At 37.7% G+C, this 22,252-nt stretch overlaps 3 protein-coding genes across 5 annotated transcripts; 2 read left to right on the top strand and 1 right to left on the bottom strand.

Moving 5' to 3' along the window:
* Positions 1–850: 850 nt before the first annotated feature.
* On the top strand, positions 851–8,042 carry commd8 (COMM domain containing 8). Of its 2 annotated transcripts, XR_015424390.1 has the most exons (6): positions 851–988; positions 3,043–3,198; positions 3,784–3,936; positions 4,068–4,223; positions 4,457–4,531; positions 7,903–8,042. XR_015424390.1 is itself a non-coding variant. In XM_022252794.2 (5 exons), the coding sequence occupies exons 1-5, from the start codon at positions 926–928 to the stop codon at positions 4,478–4,480; spliced, it is 552 nt and encodes a 183-aa protein (XP_022108486.1). In that variant the 5' UTR covers positions 852–925; the 3' UTR covers positions 4,481–6,196. The 2 variants fall into 2 exon arrangements, 1 of the variants encoding a protein (XP_022108486.1); XM_022252794.2 differs by lacking the exon at positions 7,903–8,042 and having other exon boundaries at positions 852–988; positions 4,457–6,196.
* On the top strand, positions 7,088–11,865 carry LOC110988874 (neuromedin-U receptor 1-like). The gene has a single exon (XM_087133197.1). It carries the CDS (start codon positions 7,386–7,388, stop codon positions 8,595–8,597), a length of 1,212 nt encoding a protein of 403 aa, XP_086989323.1. The 5' UTR covers positions 7,088–7,385; the 3' UTR covers positions 8,598–11,865.
* On the bottom strand, positions 10,258–21,995 carry LOC110988876 (P protein-like). Of its 2 annotated transcripts, none has more exons than XM_022252795.2 (19): positions 21,852–21,995; positions 21,259–21,538; positions 20,807–20,926; positions 20,339–20,396; positions 19,953–20,025; positions 19,539–19,782; positions 19,158–19,317; positions 18,573–18,710; positions 18,185–18,366; positions 17,479–17,617; positions 16,399–16,531; positions 15,799–15,943; positions 15,448–15,502; positions 15,219–15,324; positions 14,778–14,905; positions 14,383–14,442; positions 13,593–13,697; positions 12,213–12,400; positions 10,258–11,976 (listed from the first exon to the last, which is right to left on the bottom strand). In XM_022252795.2, the coding sequence occupies exons 2-19, from the start codon at positions 21,483–21,485 to the stop codon at positions 11,889–11,891; spliced, it is 2,349 nt and encodes a 782-aa protein (XP_022108487.2). In that variant the 5' UTR covers positions 21,486–21,538; positions 21,852–21,995; the 3' UTR covers positions 10,258–11,888. The 2 variants fall into 2 exon arrangements, with proteins under 2 accessions (XP_022108487.2, XP_086989322.1); XM_087133196.1 differs by having other exon boundaries at positions 18,185–18,309.
* Positions 21,996–22,252: the final 257 nt, after the last annotated feature.

Raw genomic sequence — 22,252 nt, 5'->3', positions numbered from 1 at the left:
ATTATTAGAGCGACTATTGTAGTGGGCGTGGCTTAAATTTGCATGTGAGGTATTGTTAACATAGGACGTTAGTACATATACATGTACAAGTATTTTGGGCCCATGTGAGGCTTTTTCGTTTACATTTCGTGTTTAAAAAACAAACAAACAAACAAACAAACAAACAAAACTCTAATTTGCCTTTGTGCTGGCTCCTTGGGCGGATAATTTGGGCATTGAGATAAATAGCAGCCGGGTGCATTGCATGCAGAAGTGCCTACAAGTTGAAAAAAATTTTCACAACTCTGAAAGGGACCGAGTACATAATGTAACCTAAGTGAAAACGAAGGGACCCCTTTCCCTGAACTGCACAAAGAATGACGTTATGGGTTGGAGGCCGACCCCGCCCCTAACCGCGCCACCGTGCCGCGAGTGCTGGGCCGGCCTGAAGGGTGCATTCCAACAAATCATTTTATTTCTGCGCGCGCGCTCATTAATATTTTGTGATCTCAAGGGGTTTTTACAATAAGACAGGCCCTAATCAGGGGTCATCACAGAAATATTTCTGTAAATCCCGAATTTGGGACAGATTTTTTCACAAAAAGCCCAAACTTGCGGGCCTATTTTGGATAGAAGTGGGCGGCTACTATCAGAAATGAGCGCTTAGTTTTACTGCTATTTAGGGGGTATCTTCGTTGAAAGGCGAATAAAAAAATTTCGTGGCTAAACCCCATAAAATTGAAACGAAAAGCGATCTTCTGGCCCCCAAAACGGAGGCCAACCTCTTCATGGGAGTCAATAGGCGGCGCTATTTCGGTCCGATTTTGCACTGTTTTCTATGGGCGCGTATCTTGTGCAGTGCAATCGTAAAGCTTGGTCTGTAACCTCGCTCATTTATCTGCAGTTATTGTAATTCCGTGAATCGGTACCAGCCTATGGTTTCAACATGGCTGCTTACATGGACAATTTACAACTTCTCGAGAAAATCCCCTCGGATAAACTCGAATCGGTGGGTACATTACAGGATAAACATATCAGGAACATTTAATGAATAGGGTAGAATTAGATTCAGCTGTAACTTTTGCATGCATTATCTGTGCATTCACCAACTAGTCTCGACATGCTCGACTAATTTTCTTTTTTCTTGTTTTCTTGTGCAACCAACCAGCTTCATACCAACTAAACTAGCCCCACTAGTGTGGCACGGACTCTCACTCCCGCTCTATCCTTAGCCACACATCCGTATACGCAATTTCGTGTCGGCGTAGTGGAAATTTTCGGCGCACGCACTTATCATCGTGGGCGCAATTTCTTTTGCACACGAACATGATTCTTGACCTTTCCACTTTCTAAAAACCATTTCTTGAATGATTTCACTCACGTTATCCAGGTATTTTCCAGTCTTTTTGCCTTTACCCATTCAATCTAATGGGCTCGCTCTCACAGTCGCCATCTTTAAAATAAGGTCGTTGAACATTACGTCACATGACCCCTAATCTTCTTGACGGCTCTTCCATGTCAAGACATATCTAATACACAGACTGAGCGATAAGATACTACATGTACCAATGAGCTCTTCCAAAACTTGGGCAGCAGTTTAAATAAATGGTTTTTAGAAAGCGGAAAGGTCAAGAATCATGTTCGTATGCAAAAGAAATTACGCCCACGATGATAAGTGGGTGCGCCGAAAATGTTCAGTACGCCGACACAACCTTGCGTATACGGATGTGTGGCTAAGGATGGAGCAGGAGTGAGAGTCCGTGCCACACTAGTGGGGCTACGTACTAACATGACAAGGCATGAAATTAGGGTTTGTGCACAGGGTGTAAAGTAATGTCCGTATATACATCTTTCCCATCCTTGTTCCAAACAGACTTTACTGAATAGTTACAATTTTACATAGTTATCTAAACTGTGTTATGTTTTTCTCTCTGATCATGAATGAATACTGGTTGTGAATTAACTTGACATGCTTGACGAGTAGGCCCTAACTCCAGCCCAAGCATGTCAAGTGTTGGTTACAGGTTAGTCCCATGGCTCATAAGCCTTTTTCATGTTTCATGTGTGCATGCTCAGAAGATTAACAGAGGGGAATAAATTCATGACAAAGTGGCATAACGTTTGGCGAATGGATGCTTGCGATTGTTATTGTTGTTGACAAACTGTTCCCCTCCAGCTTTGTTTACTTAATTGCGCAGGGGCACTGTAATCAACATGGCGATGGAACTGGAAACTGGCTTATTAAATGATTTAGGAAATAAGCAAATGTCGTCATGACATCAGGGCTGGAGTCACTCAGTCTAGTTCGAATATTTCATTCGTGCACTGTCAATCATAACATATATTACAACTAGTAATGACAAGAAATTTGCGTATGAAAACAAAATTAAAAAATCTTTTGAAGTGGCTTCAGTTGAAAGAAGAATATCTAGCCGAGGTTGGATGATTTTTTCTTTACATTGTGGCTAATACCCAGGTAGTTGCTTTGTCCTGCTATAGCCAAATTTTTAACAACACTTTTTCCCTATACTTTTAAGACTGTCATCCAACCTGGGCCAGAATGTGGAGATGGCAATCCTCACTTTTAGCACCCTGCAATTTTATAACATGTAGGCTTACTTGTAGGCTTTGAACTGACAATGTTCATAGGAATTTCACGTTTTCTCGCAACATCCTCCCCAAAATAACTCCTTTATTGAACAACTCTTCAGTTGAACAAAAGGAAGATTTCCAAAGGTTGATAATTGAGCAAATTAACAAGTGGAGGTGGCCTAAAAGTATGGAATGCTGTGCAGATTTGTATGACTTATAATTTTTGCATGTTTGTTTTAATCACAGTTTGATTTGGGGACTTATGTGAATAGTTCATGATGTGCATGGTTCCCCTTATGCAGGAAAAAGTGGTAACTGTCGTTGATAGTGTTGATACTGCCTGTTGATATTACACCATGATCATGTTGACAGACACACACCCCTGTTGAAGGAGCCGTTATGTCATTTGGTGCTTGTAGTTCTGTAACAGTCTGAATATAAACCTTTATTCTGTGTTCGGCATTCAAACAGTTATTGCATCAGGTGATTGATGGAATATGTGGACATTGTCGACCCAGATTGCAAGACTATGGAAAGATCTGGACTGGCCAGGAATGGTTGCAGGTAGTGGATGCTAGCCAAGCATGGATAAAACATGCAGTGAAGAACGGACTCACAAAAGATGGGGTAAGTGTCTTCCATCAGCTAGCAATCCTTCACATCTTTGCTTCTTGTACACTTTAGTCATTAAAGAACACACTTATTCCTTTTTTAGTACTGTTTGTTGGTTTTGGGGTCATTTTGTTTGTGTTTTGTTTTTAAAACATACCTTTTTTTCAAATGATATCTTCTTTGTTGAATCCCTTTTCAAGGAAAATGCCATGACTAGTGTCTGGATCACACTATCAGTGGAAAGTGTAATTGATAAAGCAAATGTTCGTTTTTATCCTAACCCTTCTACATCTTCAAAATACCCCTGGAGGTTGTGATGGATTCTTCAGTGTCAATACATTTATTGCCCGGCCATTAATGGCTGTTGTGGAACTAGATGCTGTATGAAATTTAAATTACAAAGAATGTGCTCTGCGTCCCTCCAAAGTGGTGAGTTATGGAGGATTCAGACAGGTTGAAACCAAAGTGCTTTTGGAAGTAGGATTGATGATCCTTCACACACAAATCACCTCGTAAGTTTTGTTAGCTCAGTTGGACAAGACTGCAGCGCTATTAGGAGTCCATTCATGTACATAACCATATTCACCTGTTGGTTCACAGATGGAGAAAGACTTGGACAGCCTGCCTGCAGAGATCAGAAGGAAGCTGGTGGAGTGTGTGACGGTCAGACGAGGGGACATCAGAGACAGTCTATTGGCAGATACTGCAGCGATCTCACAGGCATACCTCAAAGACTTTGACTGGAAACTCAAGGTGTGTTTGGAATCAGTGTTTTTCAGATACTCTGAGATGATAGCTGTGACCCGCTGATCTTTTGAGGGTACTTGGTTCTCCTCCACCAGTGTGCCTGTAACTCTGTAACTAGTATTTCTGTTTCCTATCAGCTTGCTCTCTCCAGTGACAAGATTGCTTCCGTCCAAGAACCGCTCCTCACTATTGACTTCAACGTTCAAGAAGGAGATGAAAACAAGAGAGTGTCTCTAGAAATGGACAGACAAGAGCTCAGTAAACTCATAGCTTCTTTAGAAACAGCAAACAAGGTAGGAGAAGAGGACTACATTGTATATGTGAAAGCTTCATCAGGTTTTTATTTAAATACATGTAAAATCAACATTTGTTTGTACAGTTTGGATGGAGAATTGTTGAAAGTAGTTCTTTTCTTCCCTACCAAGCAATTATCAAGACAGATGTCAGACTTTCATTTTTGAAATGAAATAAACACAACCATCCACAGATCTACTTTCATAGAAATTTGTATTTGGTTTCATTCCAGGCAGTATTACAGTTGAAGACTTGAGGGAAGTGTCAGCTTGTATCATTCTCATCTCTCTGGGAAATGACAGTTCCAGTAAGTTCTTTGTTAAAATTTTGAGTAATTAAGAGAGATGTTGCTATAATGGACCTTTCTCTTAACAACTTTCCATAAGAAAACACACATGAGAATAGAGTGTAGTGTCAATGCCTTGTGGCAGTTTTATACCTAGAACTTAAACAAGTGATGAGAGAAATATTTGATGAACTTTAAAAATATGAAATATTACATTGGTTTGCCCTTCCTAGATACATCTTAATAACTTTAAGTTGTGCATAAGTTTGAAAAGCTTTCAAAGGCTTAATCTACTGATGGAAAACTACATCTTGTAAAAAGTACTTTTCAAATGCTATCAATAATTACCTGCATAACCGTTAAGCAGTGTCGATATATTGATATATCGATATTATCAATATGGGTTTGATATTGATATCACCGATGTTAGTTATTTTGTAATATTGATATATTGAAAATATCGGATTTTGGACAAATATCAAAAATATAAAAACTTTGAAAACAATGATATTGGAAATGTATCGAAAATGTCGCTACTGAGGAACGAACTTTATTAAAAAGGTGCATTGTCACATTGCCGTAATTTTCGATAAGCCAAGGCTTACATTAGTTCTCATGCTGAGTGAAAAATGTCCCAAAAGCTTATACTCCAGGCGGCTTATACGGTGACATTTGAAGAATGAAATCAGTCACCTATCTCAGTCTCGCACTCAATAATTAGTGTTCACTTTGCCTCGAAAATATCACAAAATTTATCTTCCCAAACAGAGAATTATTTGCTAGCCAAATAAACGTAGACTAGCACCATGTGCTGTTGATATCGCTTTGCACGGCAGTGTGTATCTTATCCCATGTGTTTAGGCAATCTACGCAATACGGACGCTAGAACATGTCCCCAAAGTGACTTGGATCACACCATTATGGTGTAGGGGTGTACCTTAGAACAATTTGTGTCCTGTCACGACAAAATGAGAGTAAATTTGCATCCCACTCTTTCCTGTTTTGAAGGTTCAAAATCATATTGAAGTGGATGTCAATTTGTTAGCTCATTTTGTGCTGACCGGTCACATTTACTAGCAATTCAAGCCTGTTATAATACCTTGAAAATTAAAATCAATAAAATTCAATATATCGATAATATCGATATAAAAAAAAACAATATATCAATATTGGCCAAAATACAGTATCGATGGTGCCCGTATGTATTTATATATGCATGTATACATATTACCCTATGACTCGCTGATCTCTTACTAGTAATGGGAAAGTGCCTTTTTTTCTGATTGATGGATCCTCCCTCCTGCAGTGTCCATAAGCATCAGTTAGAAAACATTAATGTCTAGACTGATGATTAAATAATGAAAATGTTAAATTGTCTCATTTGAAATGGATACGTAATTGTGTCACTGTTTGTTCCTTTGGAGTAGAATCGATAACACGGACTTCTGTGGAAAGTGTTGGAATCATTGGGCTGATTGTAAAGGCAAGGATGCTTTGTGTGTACATTTAACAAATCAGTAGCATTGTTTGTCATCGCAAATTGCTGATAAAAATTTGTTCACATTCTTCCCTTTTCTTTACATTTCTGAAGTTTTTGACAATTGTTGGATGGTATATTTTTCTCTTCATTTTAATTGACCTTTTTATATGGAAAAGTGATGAAAATAAACAATACTGTATATATAATTCTCACATTGTGCCATTTGTGTGCAATTGCATGTACATAGTTATGTAATTATATTGGTTTTGGATGAAAAATTAACCAACCAATTTCCAGCATGTAAAAGGTGTCATGGTAATGGGAATACTTCAAGAAGAACTTGCCCAAGACCAATACATCAGGCAATTGTCTAGAACGTTTGATGAAGGGGAAGTGTTAAATTTCTAAAATGTCAAGCAGAATCTATTAATCAGTTTATTTTGTCGTTTACTTGTTTTTCCTATCCCCCTCCTTTTAAAACTTTTCCTTCGGATGTTTTACCCTCATTCCTTAGGACTCGGCATCTTTTGTGACTTTTGTAATCCTATTTTCAGTTTTCACTTGAGTGTACCCACCTTCATGTAGCTCTGTCTGTCATACCATGCTTGAGCAGTGTACATGTACATACCCCTCCATCGCACTATTGCAAGCATACCTTTAGGGATATTGAAACTGAAGTGGATTAATTATGACATGCCACTAATTAATTACGGCACTGTTTATTGACAGTAGATGTGAAATAAAAGATTAATCATTCATGGTAAACAGAAATGAATACATAAAATAGACCTTGAAAGGCAAACACACCCAAGTGTGTTTGCTGACTCTTTCCTCCAGTGAGTGATTAGAAATTAGCAGGTGGTACATACTTTTTGATCTCATCATGGAGATTGTATGCATACCATAATTTCCCGTCATCAAAGATGATGTTTCTCATTTTTGTATTTCTGGTTCCCTGTACCAAAGTACAGTAGATATGGAATCAAATTACTACAGGTGTAGGTTTCAGAAAGAGTTACATGCTTAATATTTGCAAATCTGTTACTGTTCGATGTATATGTTTGACATTGTCATGTTTTGAACTTTAACCCTTTTAGAGAGGAATGTTCCTCTTCAGTGACGTCTTCTGATCATGCAGTGACTTAGTAATAGTGTGTTGTTTGCAGCCTGGAGTGATGCATTTTTCAGTTCGTATGTAGGATTCTTGAGTGCCTTGCCTCTGCTGAAAGTTCAGAGCACTCATGAAGAGGCAATTGATTTAGTGGGGTTGCTGTGACCATTGACCTTAGCACCACCCAACTGGCACTTGTACAGATAGAAGTTACCTATTGCTAGCACTGCAGACTGGCCCAACACATCTTTAGAAGGAGGTTGTCTGATATTGACTCTAACAAAATGGCAGATCATCAGGCCGCTGTGTGTGAAGTTGAAGAGAATGTTACCAACCCTGAAGAATCTTACCTTACTTTGTATAGTACGGGGGACAGGTTGATTATTTCTGTCGTTTACCCCTGCTTTATGGTTCTTGGCATCATCACAAATGGAGCTTTCTGCATTGTCATCTGTCGTGTACCGCGCATGAGAACCATAACCAATCTTTACTTGGTCAACTTGGCTGTGGCTGACACGACTTTCTTGATTGTGTCAGTTAGCGAAAAGCTGTCTCGCATCATGACCTCCCCAGTTGCAAGTGACAAAACTTATGGATTGGCTGGTTGTATCTTGGTGCCTGTCATTGTAAACTGCTCCTACTTTGCCTCCATCTTTATTGTCACCCTGGTCTCTGCCGAGAAGTTTTATGCCGTCTGCTGGCCATTACAGCATCGTGTATTGAGTACCAAGGAACGGACTATCAAATTACTCATCGGTGCTTGGGTGCTGTCTCTTACATTGTCCTGTGGTCTCATTCCAGGGAGAGCCCACCTGCATATCATCTGTGTTCACTGGCCAGCAGACTACACAGACATGATCTTGCCACCTGTCATCACTCTATGCAAGCCAGCAAACCACTGGACTTGGTTCCAACATATCTCCAACTTTTCACAAGCAGTGCCCTTCTTCATTGCTGCTGCTGCAAACATGGTAATGTACAGTAAAATTATGAAGACAATGCACGGGCGAGTCAACGGGCAAGGCGGACTGACCGAGATGAACAATGACAGGATGGTAGAGGTACGTAACCAGGTAGCTGCAATGCTTGTGGCTAATGGTCTCATCTTCTTCATCTGCCAGATGCTCTTTCAATGTGTCTCCATAGCCTTAGCATTCAGACATCTTCGAACTCCTCCCATATTGACCGTAGATCAAGTTGACAAGGTTCTGCTAGTGGCTAGGATCTTGTCTTACCTGAACTCAGTGGTCAATTCTATCATTTACAACATCTTCAGCTCCCGCTATCGCTCAGCTTTTAGAGAGACATTTTGTTGGTGGAAAGCTCATCGAGTTCACCCCCGAGCCATAGTTGGCCACACTGGCCAGAATCTTTCCAATCAAGGAGGTCAAAGAAACTCAACAAATCACTCCACGGGAACCCATGACACTGTGTGTGTTGAAGTTGGTGGTTGTCAACAGATCTCATTAAACCAACCTCAAGGTCAACAAAAATGATTTTATTCCCAGATTGTAAAGTGTAGCTGCAGTGAATATTTCTTGGACACAATTCTCTTACAAATTTGTACTCCTCTTCAGTTTATGGAAACTTTTTTACATTCCTATTTGGCTAAATGAACTGAGAAATACGATTTTTAAACATTCACAATTGTCCATGTTTTTGTGGACAACTGAAAGCGCTGTTACTGTGATGTCATCTAGGGAAGACACAATTCAGTCAGTACATGGGGTTTTCTGTTCAAATTGTTAACCCAAAATTTACTTACTGAAACCTTTCAGAGAAAAGATTGAAGCTTGTTTATCGCTATGCACACAAACAACATTGAAACAGCAAAAGGAACAAATATGCAGGCCTTTATTTATATACAAACCAGTGTGAAACTGAGGTTTTCTTTCTGGGATGACACCACTGTTTTGCTCAGAATATGAAAATACATTTTCTTAGCATGAAAACCAAAAAGGCAGTAAAATACTCTGAAGTAGGGAAACAAATGTTGAAAATAAGGTTAACTTAAACACGAAGGTGCATTTTGAAGGTCTGTATTATAACAAATGTATTGCAGCTATTCTTTAATGAAACTTTTAATTGAGTAAATAATTTTACTCCGTCTTCTTCATTTAAATGTTTCACTAAAGCCTGATGAAATGTGGTATTTAAAAAAAATTGATCATGTAACAGAAAAGCGCATTGAATTAGTACTATAGTTTATACATATAGTGCTTTTTAAATTCACTCTGTTTAATCTGTGGTCTGTCAATGAAATAAAAAAAAAGGAAATGCTAGACAAAATCAATGTGCTGTGATACAAATGCTGGAGCCCTTATCGACATACCGAAGTTGGATGTGCATATACTTCCTTCGACACATTTATTAAGAAGTATATGCATTAGCCAATAAAAAGACCAGACCAAATTTACTTCAAGAAATTTGTATGAGATGGGAAAACCTCTGATCTGAAGCCACATCCCCATCTGTGATTCTAGAATGATTAAATGCTTGCTTGTAACTATGTGTGGTTACATGAAAGTGATTAATAGAGGAGAAGAGAGAAGTTTATAATCATTGAATTCATTTCAAGGGGAAGATAGGTTCCCACAATCAAAGTCACAGTTTTGCTTTTTTTTTTTAACTTGTTCCTGCTAACAACTATAAGAGGAAGAATTTGTCTTCATATTGAGGATGTTCATCTGACAAATGATAAATGTCAATATTTGGAGAGGCATGTATGGAGATGGATGCTGGATGGATAGTAACTGTCTCGCCCTCTCACTGCTGTACCAGTGTGTTCACTAATGTCATTACTTTGATGGGAAATGCCATTCTGTAAATTGATCTTGATACTGCTAACTTGTGGTTTGAAATTAATCAGTTGGCCCGTCTGTTGTTGGTAGTTGAATAGCTACATGTAAGATGTCTACATCAGCAAGTAAAAAAGTGAAAGTTTCAATTCTAAATCCCGGCAAAGCTGTAAAAAATTTGCTTGGTGTTATAAATGTGCGAATAGGATGTTATGGAAAAACCAAACCCTTAATACAAAACAATGTTTCAAGTTTGTTTATTAAAACCAATACTTTTGAAAAGAATTGCAATTAGAGTTGTACATACAGTCATCACAGTGCAAAATTATAATTTTGACAATTTATGCAAGGAATCCTAAAATCACAAAAGTATGAATGATATTTTATTTTACCAACTTAAGGTTTAGACTGTGTTACATACCATATTGCCAATATAAAATATAGAGTACATGATTTATGCTTGTAAAAATGCACTGAATTCCATAGTAATGTACTGCTTCATGATATCATTAGTAAAAATAATGCCCTCTTTGAGTGATGTCAATCAGCATTCCATGTATAAAGCAAGCTTGGTGGTCGAGTGGTTAAGACGTCTGCACTAGTAAGCAGGAGGTTGTGGGTTCGAGTCCCACCCGAGTACGTTTGTGTTTTTTTCATAAGCCTTCAGAGGCATACGCTGAGCATACAGTGTTAAAATACAATGTCAGGCAGGGCCAAAAAAAATCCAAAAATTAATTTACATGTATAAAGTTGCATCTGAAGAGTGTTCTCAGTATTCGGTGCTCAGTAGGAAATGGAGTGCTTTGTGTGGAATTAGATTTGCGCAGTCTTTTGGCAACAATAGTACCTATGTTAAACTTGTATGTATTCAAGATTTCACCTACATATACATGGTAACCACTGAGTCAGTGTTCAGTAGCTGGGAAGAACTTTGTGTACCCTTATTACTAGTAATGTTTGTTTAGTATACAATGTAATACCCATGATAGTCCCTGCAATCTTTGGTTTGATGCATCACCATACATTACTGACTACTGATACGGTTAATTTACAGCAAACAGAAACACATCCTGGCTTATCCATCAAGAAAGTACAGTTCAAGTTGATATGCCTCATTTTGATTTGGAGTGGTTTGCCAGCATCTCTATCACTAGACACTGTGGGTAAAGTTGAACAAGTAAATGAAATACCATGGAATCCAGGTAGCTACAGAGCTTAGGGTGGACCAAGATTGCTGTGTTTTTTTCCCCCCAATTTGCACAGATCAAACTTGGCCTTTGCTATTAGCTTTCCCTCCCACTAATGTCAACATGGCGTGCTGAAAGCCCACGTTTCATTTACAATTGTAACATTACCAGATTGTAGTATCTCTTTGGAAATGTATCCCTTCACAGCAAATGGGCCTTGAACTTGCATGCAAAGTTGCAGTGTTTGGAAGAAAGCGATATATAGTAAGATACATGTACCATTGCTGTTTTGATGGGAATGCTAGCCAATGTAAAGATCTACCTGTGATATTTCCCAAGTACAGAAAAATGCATTTAATACTGACATTTACAGCAAGCATAGTGCATTGTAACAAAGACTTCGTTTGGAAATACTTTTGACTGTATTTTAAACTTATAAATATCAATACTGGTATTATTATTATTAAATATCAATACTTTAGCTTGTTCAAATGTCAAATTGAGTGATACAAAAGGTTTAAGAAAGCATTTATTACAAAGAAAAACTGAGCATTAATATGTCTCAAATCTAATCCATGAGTTGTCATAATATATTAACTGTTCCAATGCAGTGAATATAATTATATAAATATTTATTAACCCTAAGAAAATAAAATTGATTTGTTTGAATGATTTATCTTAACTCTGAAGAATTTAATTTGATTGTTGGTAGCCATTATGTATAGATTGATAGTTGCTATCCCTCCCCCTAAAAATAAATCCTGTCATGTGATTGTGTATATTGAGTAATGCTTCTGCTTCATCAGTAATTCCAACCAGCCCAGCTGTGTGCAATGAGAAGATATGACATGGCAACAAAGGATGTCACAAGCATCATGGGAAATCCAACCCTGGAAAGACATACAACAACACAGAAAAGAATAACAACGTAAGGCACTGCTGACATCTCTTGAACTCTCTTGAAGTTGCTCCATTATCTATGGCTTGCAAGAAGCATGTTGTATAATAGTAAGCTTTCTGTCCGGTGATTTGGAAGTCTCAAAGCATGATTTTTTTGAGGGGGACTTTATCCTCATTTAGCCGGACCAGACCCTTTTTGATACTGTTGTCTAACATGTCCACTTACCTCATGAATTCTCGAAATGAGTAACTGCAACCATGTTGCTCTGCTATGCCAGCACACACCACATTAGCTGAGGCACCAATGAGTGTACCGTTGCCCCCAAGACAAGCTCCAAAGGCAAGGGACCAGACTAATGGCTTTAGGGGCAGGTCTAGATTGGGGTCATTACCCAGGTTGAGTATGACAGGGATCTAGGGTGAGGAAAACAGTTATATTGAGAAATTAGACAACTTGGAAGAACACCTTAGTTTCACTGTAACAGGTTAAAGAAAATCACAGTTCTCCTAGATCATATCAGGTGCAAATAAAAAATGTTCAAAAGTTCTGTTAAAAGTGAGCCCCCAAATTAAGTGCCTCTATGTACTGTACACTCACCAAAACCTTTCAGGTACAGCCATGCCTGTCATGAATATACACCCGTGACTATGAAGTCATCTCTCCTTGTCCTAAAGTTTCAATGTCATGAAGCATGTACTGAGCAAATGCTTTTCTCAGTGAAAATTTGTCATATCACTTTTCTTCTTAGTAATTCAACAATTTGGTATATGGTTTGGGGCTGAGTCAGTTTGAATAATGCAGTAGTCAAATATTTGACCTTCAATTTGATGAAATATCCAAATATTCGGTTGTATCGACCCGCAGATTGTTGAGGAACAAACCATACACAAAATCAATTGTAATAATGCACACAATTGTACATTATGATCACTATAATGGCTTCTCGTGTCTAGGAGTATCTCCAGCCATAATTTAGCACAATTAAAACACGAACAATACCCCTTGCCCTGTTGAAAATTTCTGTTCCTTTTAAATTGTGTAATGAATGATTTACATTTTGAATCGTTTTTCATTTGTATCTGCTTAAAGCAAGTCTCCATAGTGCAATTTTTGTCATTTAAACAAAGGAAATTTCATGTTCCTTTTCATGAATTTTGCATGCAAATATTCAAATTCAGAAAATAATATTCAAATATTCCATAATTGATCAAATAGTTGGATATTTTGGATATTCAGCACAGCCCTAATATGGTTGGCAAAATGACGGTTCAAATATGCCATTTCACTGATCACCACATCAACAGTGAATGTGCAGCAACACATTGCACTGTCCTTGTTTTGTTTTGTTTTTTTCTTTTACGGGTTTTCTTTAGCCAACAGAATTCAAACTTGGAAGTTTGATCATAGAGGAAAAAGTTGCTTCAATACAAAGAGAAAATAAACTGTTTGTGGCAGGTTGCAAAACCTCATGTCGGTGTGGCAGATATGGAAGAAAGTTGTCTATGATATCACTATGTTCTGATGCAAGAGCACAGCCTTACGACTGTTGCAGATCTCTTAGACATTGCACAAAATGTTTTGCTTCACTTGTTCACTCCAACTCACCATAGCAGTGGTAAATGGAATGTTGTCAATAAAAGCTGAAGCAAGAGCTGAAACCCAGACCAGTAGTATGATTGCAACTGTTAACTGAGCACTCTTGGGTACAGTCTGTGTAGAAAAAACAAAACAAAACAGGCTGTCTGCCAGGCTACACTGGTACTCAGGATTAAATGGAATTCATGACCAAATGGAAGTTTCATCTTCACCATCATGTCACAAATTGATCAGACAAGATTAATGAAAGCTGGAATTTGTACCTTGTGGAGATTTGGCTTTGTTCTCATGTTCATGGACAGATATATCGTGCCTTGTGGGGACCCAGGAGAATGGGTTGAATATGTCTCCACAAGGAATTTCTAACAGTGTATAGGTCTCCACAAGGATTTCACAAAAACTGGTAATTGAAAATCACTCAAAAAGGAGAAGTTTTTGATGTGTAAAAATCTGTTACAAATTGAAGTGTTTCACATAAAGGACATTCGGTCAAAACTTCGGCCCAGGAGAGTTATTGAAATGGGAGCATTTTGAAAACATTGTTTCACATACGAGTGTGTAAGTAAACTTCACAAATTGGCATGCAGAAGGCTGTGTGTTTGAGTCCCACTTGAGTACAAGATTTTGAAATCACAGCTATCTAAAAATGGTCATTGTAAACATCCATTGTTTGTTTTATTATGTCAAATCATTCAACAATGAATTCAGAAGTCTTTTCTAATTAAATGCAATCTCTTTGTTTTTTTTCAAAGTACAAGAAACGTCGACAACATTTTCAAATGAAAAAGGCAGAGCTCACCATGATGAGTGCAGAAACCAGACCTCCAATGAAGTCAATCAATCCTAAATGGGTCACACCCTGAAACCAACAGCATTTGAAATCCCATTATATTACAACTTTTAATCACATGGTCACTGGCGTGTAAGATTTATTCTCTGCTTGCATGTTTCCTGTTTGAATCCATCTGATGCTAACCTGTGGATTGAGTTCTAAATTTTAAATTTTTGGCACAAAAATTTCATTAATTGTGAAAAGTCACCGTGCAGTACATTGAGAAACCCTTGGTTGTAATGCAAGAAAAAAAGTAATAACTTATTTGCAAATTTTGATATGAAGCCCTTCCTGTCTCCTTAACATCTAAACATTCCATCTTTGTTTTCACCGTGTCCTTCCCTGGATCTGTGCCCATTTACCTCCATTAGTACAAACAAAGCTGCAAAGAAGACTAGCGTTGCCCACTCAATCCTGTGCATGACATTCTCGATGTCATTGATATCAGCCAGGACCAAGAGAAATGTTGCCGCTAAAAGAGCCGTCCAACCTTGACAATGCAAACAAGAAATGAAGTGGTGTATAATTGAAATTGATCGTACAACCACCTTGGTAAAGCATTACATCACAAATTAGACCCAGAGATGCATCGTACCTGTTAAATCTTACGCCATGAATTCAATGAAGTAATTAAACAACATGAAACCAAAACAGTTGGCACACTCCGAAGATTTTGTTGCATTTCAGCTGTGGGGTTTTCTTCTTCTGTGTGGCAGTCACGCAAAAAAGAAGATTGTTCATCATGAAAAGTCTCTTTAAACCTAAGACTCCTTGTTATCACTTTGGTGTGTTTTTTAACTTACCCAAATTTAAGTGAACACTGGGCACAGATTGGATGAAGAATGTGATGATAGCTGATACTAACACAATGCTGCACTTAATTAGCAGATTTCTGTCCGTAATACGATACTGTAAAACAAATGTACCATCCATAACCGATCTTCAAAATAAAATTTGAAACTTGATTTTTCATCTCAAATTTTAATTGTCCGAAGTAATCATTATAGACAAAAAAGAGATGTTTTGTGTTACCTTTTTCTCTAATTCTCTCAAATTTTCTCGCCATGTTGAGCTGGATTCCAATTCCCTGCAATAAATAAACCAAAACTGGTATAAATTAGCCAAGAAAAACATTTGTAGCAGTAACTCTCCCTAGACAAGCATATTCAAAGCAGGACCAAAACTTGAAAAGTAAGAAAAATGGGCAACTCTCATTAAACTGGTGTTATTGCAGTGTTCTTAAAATGTGTCCCCAATTACAGCTTGCTAATGTGCCTCTGTAGATATTTAAAAGTTACATTTGTAAATGTAATCATTTTTTTAGAACGGTCACTTGTAATTTGAAGACTTGGCCTTGTTGTTTGTAAAGTACTGTTCCCTTACCCCACCATGACCATGTGGTTCTTCAGGCTATCCTCCAGTTGATGTACCTTCTGCAACAGCAGTTTTTTGACTGTTGCTTCTTCCTTAGTTGCTACAACAAGGCGGGTTGCAGTCTGTTTCCATATCTCAATTTCACGCTTAAGCTCTGCCAACCAGAAGGCAAACTACCTTTAAGCAACATTTCTCTGTAACAATGGAATGTAGTTTTCTGCATCGGCATTTTTCTTTCTGAATATTCTAAGTTTTCCTATGTTTTGTTTACTTACTCTTTACATAGTTTCAGAGAGTTCAGAAATAAAGTTCTATAAGGCTCTGATTGAACAAAAATTTGTCCATTGCAATCCAGTGTGCCATTGAACTTTTCTGTGATACACATGAACTGTCATGAACTTTTGTTCCCAGTGGTTTTTCCCAACTGGGACCTGCGCATAACCACAGAAGCAGTGATTAATTCTAGACTGGAACACTTGTTGATGTTCTCAGTCAGTTACATACGTGTCAGACAGGTGCCCTGTTAAAGAACATAAAGCACAGGTTCTGTGTATGTCACAATGGTTTTACAAGTGTCTTCAACTGCTGTTGGTGCAGCTTACTACAAACCTCGTTTCTCTGGGGGATCTTTGACAGACAGCTCTATCTTCCTGTACTGAAGCCAAAGTAGCAGGAAACCAGCCAGCATACAGAATATAATACCAATAAACATGTGCAGTGTGAACTCTGCAAAGTCTATGCCCTGTGCAAAAGAGGGATAGATGACCAGTCATAACATGTTGTACATGAACAAGCACTGAAAGGTTGTGCTGATGAAGCAATTCATGAAATTGTTATCAATGTAGAGGTAGACCCTGTTGAAGTAAGGATAAAATGTGTGAGTAATAATGAACAACAGTGATTGAAAAAAATGATAAACGATCAACGAAAAGTGTTGTGGGAACTTGTTAGCCTTGAATTTGGGGAAGTGAAGGAGAAGAACACTGCCACGGCAAAATAGTGTTGGAATGGTCAATTAGATATTCATGAACTGAAGCCTTTACTTGAAGGTTCTTCACTGTGATTGGTCAACTTACCTGGTTAGGTGATTGCAAGCTGCAGCATGATATGATGATAGTGTTTCCATGGATACCGGGATGCATGTGCATGAGTAATGAATCAGGGTTTCTTTTTAAAAAAACAAAGAGAAAAGTGGACAGTGATGTTGTGTCCCAGAAAAGTAGTGTGTAACCAAAGTACAATGTTATATTGGTGATGAATGAAGTAGATTATATATAAACATAACAGAGTTCATCCAAAAGGGAGTAGAGCTCCATTGTAAATGTGTGAGATCAATATCGTCATCTGTCCATGTCTGCTCATCTGGTATTAATTTACAACACATTTCTTTTTATGAATTGTTTGAATGCTTTCATTTTTGGTTTATTTTTTAAAACTGAATGTCTCTCTCTCTCTTTTTACCCATGAGAAAGATCACGATAGGATCAAAATGTCAGGCCCTCTAACTTTTTTTTGATCTGTATGTTTAGGTCATGGTAGCCAGCAAGCAGTTTGCAGCAGTTTTGGTATTTAACATTTTCTGATGTTCTCCGCTGAAGTGATAAATCCACCAATTTTGTCCTGATTTCAATCCAGTGATTATGTTAAGATCTTACCCAATCTTAACCTGTTCTACCTCGTTCAACTTACTGCTTCCTTGATTCCTTTATTAGAGACAATAATGACGTTGGGTGGATCTCCTATAGCTGTTGCTGTACCACCAATGTTGGAGAACATAACCTCTGCAATCAGGACATACTTTGGGTCTAGTTCCAAGACTTCGCAAAGCCTGCAGATTAGCCAAAACATTTGAGGCATTGTTGTCCATTAATAAAGTGTCCTTTTTTTGAATTCTGGGATTGCATGCCATTTTTTTAAAATTTGCATCATCAGAAATTCATAGAAAATGCAAAAAGGCTATTCATTTCATTTCTGACTTGTGTAATATTCCTCAAATGCAAAACGGATCAGTGACTCTGCTAATTGTTTACTTTATTGAATGAAATGGTTAATTGTATCTTCTGTCGGTAATTCAATTCCTTCAACATTCTTATTGCTTCCAATGCATGTGTTAGTAGATTTGCAATTTGTATTCACACACTATGTATTTTTTTGGCCTTGGTTTAATATCTCTCCACATTGATATTCATCTTGAATCTTGTGTCTTTGATATAATGACCTAGGCTATCAATGTTCTCTCGTCTTTGTACGTGAATGCTTTAATAAAAGCATGAATGACACAACCCAAATATATGTTAACAGGATTAAATATTTCCCAAATTATCAAGTCAAAACAAAGATTTTACAGAAATGACAGAAAAATTTAATGGTGTGAATAATTTGTTAGGTTATTTACCTGATAGTAACCGGAGTCAAGAGCAGTACAGTTGTGACATTATCCAGCACTGATGAGATACCACCAGAGAAGAGACAGAGTATACCGATAAGGATCCAGATTTTACCCTTGGCGATCTTGTAGGCCTTCAGTGCACAGTAGTCAAAAAAACCGGTCTCGGAGAAGATAGCTACTAGTGTCATCTGTTGCATGGAGGTGCAGTAATAGCTTTTAACCGCAGTTAATAAACACAGAGTTGTTTGGCAAGGATTGACGGATGGATTTTTGTTGGTTGTTTCATTAAAAAGTAAGAGTGACTTGATGCTTTTGCGGTCTTGGTAGAATGTGTACAGACTTATTCTAATTGCAAAAAGATTTGAAATAGGATGTTTCATTGAAGTCTACTCACCATGCCCCAGAGGAGAGCCAGTGTTTCGTAGTCCACCCAGGTCATAACTTTATCTAGTGGAGGTCGCTCATTCAGTGCAGCCGCTGTGGCCAGTACAGCAAAGGACCCCAACATGGCTGCCACAGTTCGGTGAACCAGCTGCAGGAAATGATACCAGTTATTCATTAAACTGATTGATCTTTCCAAATGTAACCACTTGAAATTAATGGAAACTTTCAAATACCTTGGGCAAATTGAAAAACATTTCTGGGAGAGAACCAATTTTTTGTGTCTGGTAACTTGTGAACCAAGTTTTAACTAACATCTAAATTATTCTCTCAGCAAACTGCAACTGTCAAAGCACCATTAACAATTTTAAATGTTCTTAAAATTCTGGTAGATAAATCATTCAGCTCCAGTGATCAGCAATATCGAGGCTACATTCGTCGCAAGATTCAAAACTTTGCATTTCTAGCAAGGAATGTCTATATCATAAACTATCCCATCCTGGATTTAACTAATCTCTTGGAGAATTGAGTAGAAGTGGTTATCTGGGCAAATGGGTCTGCCTTATAATGCAATTTGGCAGTTTGATCGAACACTTACATCAAAGCCAATCAGAACATAGACTGCCAGAAGAATAACCCCAGCGTATATCACATCATACATGGCTGCATGTGGCATGGCAAGATAGCGGATGGTTATCACTGTGTGATGCTTGGTATTTGTGGAAACAAGGATGTAAAAAGTGTCGTCTTGTGGAGAGCTAATGAAAAAAACAATTATGTACAATAGTTAAATTCTACACAATGGAGGTATGAATTTGGGGTTTTGAATTGGCTGATCTTGATGTAAGAACTTGTGAGAAACTGCAAAGTCCATTTTGATCAATGATATAATTTTTCAATATAGTTGCTCTGATCTCCTCAATCACAGAAATTTTTGAGTGGTTTTTGTATTTATTGAAAACTGATAGAGTTTACGTACTTGTCCCAAGGCAGCTCTATCTTTTTTGTAAATTCCACCATTTGAGTACTGTTTACTACATCCTCATCATCTTTTAGGGTGTACTTGAATTCTTTGACTGCATGTCCATCAGACGACCTGGCAAGGATTACTGTAGCACAGTAGAGGTGTTGTGTTTCATTCTTCAAGTCAGTATCAAAGGCCCCTGCCACACTGAGTCTGAGAACATCTAATCGTGCTTCGTTGATATCACTGATGTTGAGAACTGAAGAATTCAAATGGTTAAGGATGCAGCCTAAATAGTTCATCTCCTGTTCCCAATTTGAAAAATTGATTAAAAGATTGTAACACACTATTTTTTTGATTTATTTCAGCAATATTTTCACCAAATTTGCCTCAGTGTTCTTCAAATTAGATTTTGTTTGATAAGGATACTGTGACTCTTTGTCCGCGATGTTGGAAGTATGGCTCGAATTTCATCTGTTTCCTCTTGAAGACTGAAGAAAACCTGTTACAATATGAGAACAGGAAACAAGAAGTCCACGAGGAAGTGACAAGGGGAAAGAAAGTGAACATATGGAAGGAACTGTAAATTAGGAGTAACTGAAACTTTTTATGCCAGACAGGGTTTCTTGCTCTTTGCTTACCTGAACAACAGCTGCAAAACGGTGACTTTTTTATCAAAAAGTTCTTATTGACTTGATAGGAATAATAGTTATAGATAGTTTCTTAGAGATAGAGACAGTGTCTTGTCAAGTCTTCTGTGTGGAAGTGATATAAAAACAAAGCTGGTGGATTTTGTTTGCATTTCCTGTACTCACTGCAACCACAATCATGAGCATGAGGAGAAGAGCAATTTTCAGGTTGTTCCATCGCTGTCTGAAATAATAAAGTAGACGTGGAAGACTTAGCACTGAAATATTTGTTTCTTTTTTGAACATTAAAAAGTCAGATTTGATGAAGATAAAGAAACATACATTTACGTGTAATTCCATTCATCTCATAATTTTGACTTAAACTTTAAAATGTGCGTTAGGTTTTCTCTTGGCATGATGAAAAGGATCAATAGTGCAGTTTTGTAAGGATCACTTTAGTTTCTATGAGAAGACCCTGAAAAAGGTAAACTCAGCTAAAAGTGAAATAAGGACTAAATTGTCATAGTTTGATAATGTATGGTGTGGCTGTTAACCTTTTTCACCTCACAAACTCATCACTGGACTTGACTGATAACCTCTTTACAACTCAAAAGTATTTGAGAAACAAAAACTGTCTGTTCATTCGGCACCTACTTTGCTTTCTTGGTAGTGAATTTTGCAAAGCAGCTTTCCTTTGTGTCTCTGTCACCTTGAGAGCTGTTGGAGAGACGAACCCATATTCTCTTGTAGGCTGGCAGGTTGTTGGAAGTAACCCTAATTGGGATGAAATGTAGAAGGAGTGCCGAAAGTTAAGTTTTAGGAGTTCATATTTGAGGTTTGAGGGAGCAGCTTTTTTCAAATGATGTGAAACTTCCAAGAGCTGAAATCTTTTAAACCAAAATATTGAAGCAGATTATGGTATTAATCTAAAACTTGTGAATTAATGAGTGTTTTATAATAAGATGTGAAGACACAAACAATCTTATATTAAAACTCTGGATCAGAATCAACGATGTGTACAAAAATACTGATAACTTCAGAGATAAAACATTATAATGGCAATTCATTAGAACCTCGCTTATGATTCAAAGAATCGGTGTACTAACTTTTTGTCTGAAGTAAGCAGGTCAGCACTGTAGCCAAGTGTGAAGGTGCTGTTGCTTACGACATTGCCATTGTAACTATCGGAAACAATGGATCGATGCTTCTTCTTCATATCAGTTAGCAACTGAGTTGTTTCATTGCAGTCTGTTTGCAAGATGTCATCTTCTGGTATGGAGGATGAGTACACTCTTGGCTGAGATGTCTCCTCAGCTTCATCATCATTTGACATGGTGAAGCAGGTAAAGAGACTTCAGATGAATGATATCGATACTTGATGTCATTCTGAAAGCAAAGTTTTATTAGCAGAGTTTATGGTGTATAAATAGGGGAAAGCTGCATGGAAACAACTTGTTGAAACCGATCTGGTTATATGATTTTGATGTTGAACAGAAATGATACTAAAAGATGATGATGCCTAAGTTGCTTGCCATGCCCCTTCTAACCCATGTTTTTCAGCTACAAAAAGACGCCATTTGAGCTGCTCTTAATGGATAATTGTGATAGCTCCGGCTGATAAAATGGTGAGAAAACAAGCAATATTGTACTCGGTGGATTCTAGAAACAGGAACTACTCATAGAACAAAGAGTAGCTTACCATTAAGAGATGCACATCACTGTTAAGTACAACACCAATCACGTACATGTATCTGTGAAGTTAATTTGAAAATAGAAACTTCCTGAAATCATTTCAGAAGCAAAAAGGTACACAGCTCATCCTAATCTTTAAATAAACTCATGTGATGGTAGCACTGATTTATGCACAATACTGTGTGAACCAAATGATCAAGATACTGGACTTTGAACTTTTTTTGTGGACCATCATGCAACTTGTGACACAACTGATGTTTTCACAGGTTATCAAATACAAGTCCTGTTATTGATGATCTCTGTTGTTGAGTACATGTACAAGCTATGTCATACAAAGTTCAGGACCAGGTATTGGGGTCTGATAAAGAGGAAAAAATGAGTAAAAACAACTCGTCTAGATGAGGAAAA

This window comes from Acanthaster planci, linkage group LG02, assembly GCF_054643075.1.
Source record: "Acanthaster planci isolate LZ-2023a linkage group LG02, COTS_SCS, whole genome shotgun sequence".
NCBI classification, from domain to species: domain Eukaryota; kingdom Metazoa; phylum Echinodermata; class Asteroidea; order Valvatida; family Acanthasteridae; genus Acanthaster; species Acanthaster planci.
Note: the sequence above shows the minus strand (reverse complement) of the source record. Positions and strands in the feature narration are given on the sequence as shown.

Bases quoted from the DNA above. Each gene is read 5' to 3' on its own strand.
- LOC110988876 (XM_022252795.2), bottom strand. From the start codon at position 21,485: ATGTCAAATGATGATGAAGCTGAGGAGACATCTCAGCCAAGAGTGTAC. The intron at 19,318-19,538 runs GTACGTAAACTC...TTTTTTCATTAG, and splicing joins ATAGAGCTGCCTTGGGACAA to CTCTCCACAAGACGACACTT. The intron at 11,977-12,212 runs GTAAGTGGACAT...ATGTCTTTCCAG, and splicing joins TCATTTCGAGAATTCATGAG to GGTTGGATTTCCCATGATGC.
- LOC110988874 (XM_087133197.1), top strand. From the start codon at position 7,386: ATGGCAGATCATCAGGCCGCTGTGTGTGAAGTTGAAGAGAATGTTACC.
- commd8 (XM_022252794.2), top strand. From the start codon at position 926: ATGGCTGCTTACATGGACAATTTACAACTTCTCGAGAAAATCCCCTCG. The intron at 989-3,042 runs GTGGGTACATTA...GCATTCAAACAG, and splicing joins CCTCGGATAAACTCGAATCG to TTATTGCATCAGGTGATTGA. The intron at 3,937-4,067 runs GTGTGTTTGGAA...GTTTCCTATCAG, and splicing joins ACTTTGACTGGAAACTCAAG to CTTGCTCTCTCCAGTGACAA.